General features: G+C 38.5%; 1 protein-coding gene across 5 annotated transcripts in view; it reads left to right on the top strand.

The window, feature by feature from the left end:
* Window positions 1–7,565, top strand: part of MRRF (mitochondrial ribosome recycling factor) — a 42,872-nt gene that overhangs the window by 347 nt on the left and 34,960 nt on the right. The window contains exons 2-4 of one of the 5 annotated variants that reach the window (XM_059657742.1): window positions 4,361–4,483; window positions 5,980–6,078; window positions 6,567–6,722. In XM_059657742.1, coding sequence (XP_059513725.1) covers window positions 6,656–6,722 — 67 coding nt within the window. In that variant the 5' untranslated portion in view covers window positions 4,361–4,483; window positions 5,980–6,078; window positions 6,567–6,655. Of the gene's footprint in view, window positions 1–352; window positions 442–4,274; window positions 4,484–5,979; window positions 6,079–6,566; window positions 6,723–7,565 lie in introns of those variants that run through there. The other 4 variants (XM_059657740.1, XM_059657744.1, XM_059657739.1 and 1 more) reach the window with 4 other exon arrangements.

Here is a 7,565-nt window from a genome sequence, read left to right as displayed (position 1 = left end):
TTAGCTAAGAACTTCGAGCGTTTGATGTGTGTGTGTGTGGGGGGGGGGGGGGGCGGGACGGGGGCGTCGCTTACTAAATTGTTGCCGCTATTTACTAGCCCATCACCTAGCAGGAATACTAGTTTCCAGAACAATACCACGGGTATAGATATCATTATTCCCATGATGAAGAAACGGAAGCGCAGAGGAAAAAAAGAAAAACTTTACCCGGGTCACGTGGCTAGTAATTAATGGAGCTTAAATCCCAAAGCCTCAACTTTCAACCCTTACCCTGTGCCGTCCCGTCCCGTGGCAAGACGGTTGTCATCTCAGCAGCCCTCCTCTGTTTACAAAGTGCGTCTGCAGCCCTTATCTCATTTGCTCCACGAATGGTATTATCACCTACACGGTACAGATGAGACGAAGGTCCCGAGGGTCTGACCTATCCAAGGTCACGTCTTAGTAAGTGCTGGAACCAAGACTCGCTTCCGGGTCTTCTCTAAGTTTGGTGCCTTTTTCCTTTCGCCACGTCCTATCGCATGTCTCAGAATCTGGGAGAGTCTTATCCTTGGAAAGGTAGTTGAGGAAAACAAAACCTAGGTAGAAGAAGTGACCTGCTACAAGCCACAAGTCAGTCGTGGAGCCGCCACAAGTGCTTTTTGGATACCAGGTGGTTATGAATCTAAAGAGGACGGTTGGCAGAGAATGCTGAGAGAGGAATATTGTAATCCAGACTTCCTACCTCTTAGGCAAAAGCTCCTCCTCCACCTATGGAAGTGTCTTATCCCTCCTGTGGCTGTGCCAGGGGCTTGCTTCTGTGTATAGTCAGGTACTATACATAACTTTACATGGCCCCGAATTTAGAGGAAAACATGCCTTGACATCTAAGGTGAAAATCTGGCAAACGAGAAGGTAATTGAAGCAGTGTTGGGAAGTAGAGCTCAGGAGCTACTGTCTGAGGTTTAGATTCTCATTCTGGTGCCAGCATTGTTACCTTGGGCAAGGACTTAATTTTTCTAGACTTGCATTCATGTATCCATCTCATTTATTCAGTGTCTTCTGTGTCCGGGGACTGTGCTAGGCACTGGGGATACAGCAGTGAGCGAGACAACCATAGGCCAGTCCTTATAGTGCTTATAAGAACATGGAAGGAATTAGACAGTGATCAAATAATGACACAAATATTAACTGATATTGTTAAAGTAGGTTCTATAGAAAGGCTCACATGAGTTAATGTATGCAGTACAGCACTTAGAACTGTTTCTGGCACAGTTATCACTATATAAGTAGTAGCTATTGTTTCATTATTAGAGTTAACAATTATCTTTTTAAAGGCTCATTAATACCACCACGAGAAAGATGCGGTGTACCATATACTGTAGCTCAAAAAGGATAAATGGTCTACCCAAGGTCATACAGCTAGTAAGTGGTGGTGGGGGGGCTGAGATTCTAGTTCAAGACAGCGTGCTTCCTGCCACAGTTTTTCTGAGTATAGGTTAATTTTGTTGGATAATACTTGGGCTCCCATAACAGTTGCTTTTCTTGACTTCATCTGTGCTGAACTGAGTGTTAATATGCATATCCTTAAGGTAAAGGGTCCAAGGGACTGCCTTTATTGAACTTCCACTTTGAAATTTCCTGACTTCTGTGCAATTAAAACCTACGCCTTAAGCATTTCAGCAATGTGGTTTATTTATAGAGTTGGCTTCCGGTTCACGTGTGCTGGGTCTGCTTTTGGGTGTTGTGTTTTCTGGCAAAGGTTGTTTATTTCTAACCCATTTTGATTTCCTGTTGCTTTCTGGATTGGTATTATGACCTGCAACAGGAACACCAGGAAACCTGTCTTAAATGGAGTAGCCAGATTGAGACCTTGTCGATTAAAAAAACAAGAAACACACATTATTATACAGCCGTATTTGGATGTAAGTGTGGGTTAGGCATTGGCTATATTAGGCAAAAACCTAGATATAGAAACCTCACTTAGAGCCAAACTTTTGTGGACAGTTTGGCTGAAATAGGGCAGAGCTATTAGCTCCATGCCCTTAAAGAGTGACAATGTCTTTGAGCCTCAGTTTCTACATCTGTAAAATGGAGATTATTATACTTTCTTTGTGGTATTAGTAAAAGGATTAAGTGAAATACTCGTAATATGGATAAAGCAAGCAACCCAGGCCTGACCTCAATTAACACTAGAAAGACTGAAATTTAGTATATACCTATATTGCCCAAAAGCAGTCAAAATGACTGCATTGTGAAAGAATAATATCGGAGCACTCTTCACTTATGTTCCTTAGCTTTTCCAATAACTCACTTCTATTCGACATTTCTTTCATGAATTTAGGGCGCAAAAGAAATAAAATAAACAACTTATTAGAACAAGTATCACTGCATAAAGATTCGAATATCAAGTACTAGTTTAGCTTATTGAGCAACTGCAACTTATCAAGTATCGACAATTTATCATGTACTTGTATGTTATCATGTGACGGTAATCGAAAAAAATGAAAACTGTTATTTCAATACAGAGCCGAACTGGTCATATAAGAAATTTACTCAATTCAATAATAAGAGTCATAATTTCCCAAGCAGTCAAAATGACTGCTTTTGGGCAATATAGGTATAACACACATATATATACCAGAAATGAAGGAGGGGGAGGTAACTACAATTATTAATAAACGCATTTATATGTTGTACAAAAGGCACAAAATTCTAAGACATTGTGTCCTTATATACATAATTGTTTTTCTAATTGAAATTAAAAAGCAGTCAAAATGACTTCCTTGGGCAATCTAGTGTTAATAGTAACTATTGGTAATAATTAAAGAAGAGGAAATGCTATTCATTTGTTGTTGTTTTTTTTGTCCAGATCTGTTTTTACTGATTTCACACACTGATCACTGACATCTAGCATCTCTTGCTATTAAAAATTCCATCAGGAGAAGTTATTTGCCTTTGTGCTATTCATTTGCTCTTTTAAAAAATAATGATAATGATAGCTTTTATTAAGCAGGTGCTGTGTTCCTGGCACTGTTTTAGGGGTTTTACATGTATTCACCATCTCATTTTAAGATCAGGATATTTTTCTCATTTTGCAGATGAGGAAAGTTATACCCAGAAAAATGGAGTGAATTGCCCAAAGTTGAAATTTACATCCAGATCTGACCGACTCTGGGCTACCAGTACATCAGTAGTGACATGCGAGATTTCTTTATTGTGTCTGACCGTGTCGTGGAAGTCTTTGAAAGGAAAAGTGTCAAAGCGATCAGTAGATATCCCTTTTGGGGGCTCCGGCTGTCTGTTAACCACTGGGCCAAGTGTTTTATCTGCACAAACTCATTTATTCTTCCCAACCCTAAGAAATAACTATATCCCCATTTGACAGCTGAGGAAATCAAGGTGCAGTGATGTTCAGGGACATTTAGTGAGTGATGGAGCTGGCAATGGGTTCCGAGCCTTCCTGGTTGCAAAACCCATGTTCTTATTCAGGCTGTTGTACATCATCAAAATTTGAGGATGAAATTTTGTTTCGTTTTAGTGCAGTATGAGACTGATTTTCAGACAGTAGCTTCCAGGTATTTGAGGCTAATTGTTCTTAATTTTTAGATGAGTACTAGCCCGATTCTTGGCAGAAGCACATTTGTCAGTTTGCTAGGACTGTGTTTTATCCTAGAGGTAGCTGTAGACTCTAGCATCTTTCCATAGTCAAAGACCTCAGAAGTATAATGTGTAACTTGTGTTAGCACAGAAAAGGGTGGCATTTTCCAGAGCTTTAATTCTATAACATGGAAGACCTCAAACCTCAACCATGCTTCAGACTCACATTAAAGTGCATTCTAATTGGTAATCAGTGCATAAGGAACCAAAGAAAATTTTAATTAAATGCTGTCGTGTGAATTTTCCAGTCATTTTATGCCTGTTGAAATTGTTTTCTTATTTAAAGTTTTCTTCCAGCGCTCTGCCCTCCCTTTTTATAGTAGTGCCTTTCCTCTTATAAGGATTTAATTAGCATCATTTGCTTAGCTCTGTGTTTCTTGTGTAGTAAGAAGCATTTGGTGCATGGGGATTTGGAGTCTTACAGACTGGGCCAGTTACTTAAATCTCTGTGAGCCTCAGTTTCTTTGTCCTGTAAAATGGGGCTAATCATATTTCCTTGGAGGCTGTTGGGAGGAGGATTAGAGATAATGTACTTAAATTGCCTAACACATAGCTCAGTTTATAGGAGTTGTTTGATAATTGATTCAGATTATTTTCTGAAGTTGTAATAGAGTCTGTTTTTGTCTTATTCTTTTTAGATGTTCACACAGACTGACTTCAGTCATGGCCTTGGGTTTAAGGTGCTTCCGCTTGGTCCATCCTGCCTTTTGCAATTCTCTTGCAGCCTTGACCAGACCTGTTTCAGAAGTTGTGCTGAAGACAGTGAGTGGAAGACAAAATGACCACGGACAATACGTGGCCTATGCAGCTATACCAACCCGTCATTTTGCTACCAAGAAAGCCAAAGGTAGAGACATCTGACCTCCTCACCCCTTTCTTATATTTAGCCCTTGAATTATCATAGCTGGAAGGACATCAGAGATGTACTGAATTTCTCCCCTTGCCACATGAGGAAATGGTTTCTCACATAATACGATTGATTAGCTTAAAAGGTCACAGTGATAGAGAACCTACGGCCTGTTTTCTCATTATCATGTTGCTCATATGTTATTATAGCTCAGAAATGCCTAATTTCTTTCTTTAAATTTAGAATTAAAGGTATAATGCTTGAGGCAGGGATCAACCCATTTTTCTCCTTATAGTAAGATCTATGTTGGAAGTAAAATTAAAACCAGAAGGTTGTTGGGTAAGGGGTATTAGAGCTATGGATTTAGATGGATGATCTTAATGGTTTGTGTCATCCAGGAATGAGACTTTGATATACCCCAGATCTCAGCTTAAATGTCACTTCCTCAGGGAAGCCTTCCCTGACCTCTTACACTGGGTCAGGTCCCTTGTTACGTGCACTCGTGCGCACTGTTATTTTACCTTTGATGTACTTAGCACAGTACTCATTAATTAGTTAATTCATTGTAGGTTCGATTATTGTTTGTTATATGTCTTCCATGCTGGACCCAATGAGGGGAGGGCCTATGTTTTTCTTGGTTAGCATCTAACAGAGCTTGACATATAGTATGCTTCAAAAAATTTTGTTAAATAAATGAGTGACAGAAAATTGTCAAACAGACCTGCTATTTGAAGTGGTGGGTCAGGGGAGTCCACTCCCAAGGATGGTGCTAGAAATATGCTGCTAAATATTTTTTTCCATTGACTTTCTTTATATGGTTTCATGCAAACCTTCCATTTTCTGTTAATAGGAAAATTAACAAGTCACTGAAAGATTATTAATGCATAGAAGACTCATGTTTTCTTAATAGTGACAACAGTATTAACTTTTGATTTGTATGTTATATTAAATTTTTTAAAAAATCACCTACATTTAATAATTTAATCCTTATAATTATCCTTTGAAGGAATTATAATTATCCAGTGAAGCACAGGTCTCACCATTTTGCAAATGAGGAAATGTGAGGTACATAAATGAGATATGCACTATACAAATAGCACAGGATCTAGCTCATGTAGATGTTCAGTAGTCTTTGTTGTAAATAAATTTCAATAAATGTTTATTGATTATTTAAAAAATAATTGTAGGATATTATTTAAATGTTTTTCTATTTTTCTCCTTCCCTCACCCTTCAAAAATATTTGTATTACTCACCATAGTGGTCAGAATGTGTATGAAAAATTGCCATGATGGCTTAGACATAAAACAGAACTTTAGTTAGCTTCCAATGCTGTCAATTTTCTAAAATATAAGCCATTATCACTACCATTGGTGGTGGTAAATGTTTCTGAACTATTGTTGTTCTGTTTGTCTGTACCAGCTATCAGATACTTTGCATATCCTTGTCTTAGTATTTATTTTATAATTAATTAATATATTTCTGTATCTCCAATTAGACTTTATGGAGGCAGCTTAGTGAAAAGTTCATGGGTTTAAAATTAGGAAGATCTGGGACCAAATCTTGGTTTTACTCTTTCATGACCTTATAATATTAGGCAAGTCATTTTAACTTTCTCATCTTCTGTTAATTTTTCTGAAAAAACAAGGAATTAATTCACTTATGGAGTGTCTGCCATGTGGATAATGCTCTTTTAGGTATTGAATTACTTAATTTATATCCATGTAGCAACCTAGCAATATAGATATTATCCGTTTTACAGATAAGGAACCTGGTGCTCAGAAAAGTAGAGTAACATGCCCAAGGCCATAAGGCTAGCTTGCATTATAGCCAGGATTTTCACCTGGGGTATCTCTGTATAAAGTCTGTGCCTTCAGTAGTGTCTGAGAAAGTGCTATTAGCACCATGCTCTCTAGTAGACTCTCAGTAAATGTAGACATTTTTTTTATAGGGCAGTGATAATGTTCTGTAATTTTCTAGCACTTGGAATTTTGCCCTGCACATAGTAGGCACTTCTTCACTGATTGTTTATTGTCTCTGTTTATTGTCTGCTGTTCTTTTATTCATTGAATGTTGACCTTTTAGCCAAAGGAAAAGGACAGTCCCAAACCAGAGTGAATCTTAACACTGCCTTGGTGGAGGATATAATCAGCTTGGAAGAGGTGGAAGAAGAAATGAAGTCTGTGATGGAAGCACTCAAGGATAATTTCAATAAGACTGTCAATATAAGGACCTCACCAGGTTAGTGACTGGACCAGTATTTTGGAGAAGGGCATGGGGGAAAGATCATGTTTGGCAGAGCTGCGTTTTCGTTCCAGCTTTGAGATTTACTAATTGGCGACCATGGGCAGTTACTGTATTTTTCTGTTCCTCTGTTTCCTTGTCTAATTCCTACCTTATAGCTTTGGGGTGCATATTAAAATAGTGAGGTAACATATGTAATGGTTCTGACATAGTGACTGGCACATAGTTAACATTTATTTATCCATTCAGCAAATATTTGTCTACTATGAACCAGGCATTGTACTGGTACACAGTGGTGAATAAAACAGGCATGCTCTTGGCTCTCATGGTACTCTTAAAAAATTGGGAGTTTTATTATGATAATAATAAACAACTATATATGCTTCTAGGTATTTAGTCTCATAGTAGCTGACATCTTTGGTCTGACTTTTTCCAATTTGTCCTGTTTGGCCGTTCTTATCCCTTACTGGGAACCAACTGGCGGCAAACCTGCCCACCTGAGGCATTTCTGTACCCCCATGTTTGACCAGGAAGATTACGTTTGGGTTAATAACTTCCTGAAAGTGGCTTTTCTAAGTGGGAAATGTCAGAACTGTCTAGGCGAACTGTTTGCAGATGTGATGGAAGAAGTGAGTTGTCAGCTAATGGTGCAGGCAGGCAGGCAGGAAAAATCCAATTGCTGTAAAATTGGCCTTTTGGAAATTGTCATCATCTAGAGTCAAGCCTGGGACCCCCTCTGAAGATATCTGTGGGAGCTTGGGCGGTTCCCACTCACATCTTGGTTTGGATAGTTTGTAAGGAAACTAGAAAATATTTCATGAGCTTGTTCTTAATAAAACC

The sequence above is a fragment of the Myotis daubentonii genome, chromosome 11 (assembly GCF_963259705.1).
Source record: "Myotis daubentonii chromosome 11, mMyoDau2.1, whole genome shotgun sequence".
NCBI lineage: Eukaryota > Metazoa > Chordata > Mammalia > Chiroptera > Vespertilionidae > Myotis > Myotis daubentonii.
The sequence above is the reverse complement of the archived record's forward strand: the minus strand, read 5'-3'. Positions and strand labels throughout refer to the sequence as shown.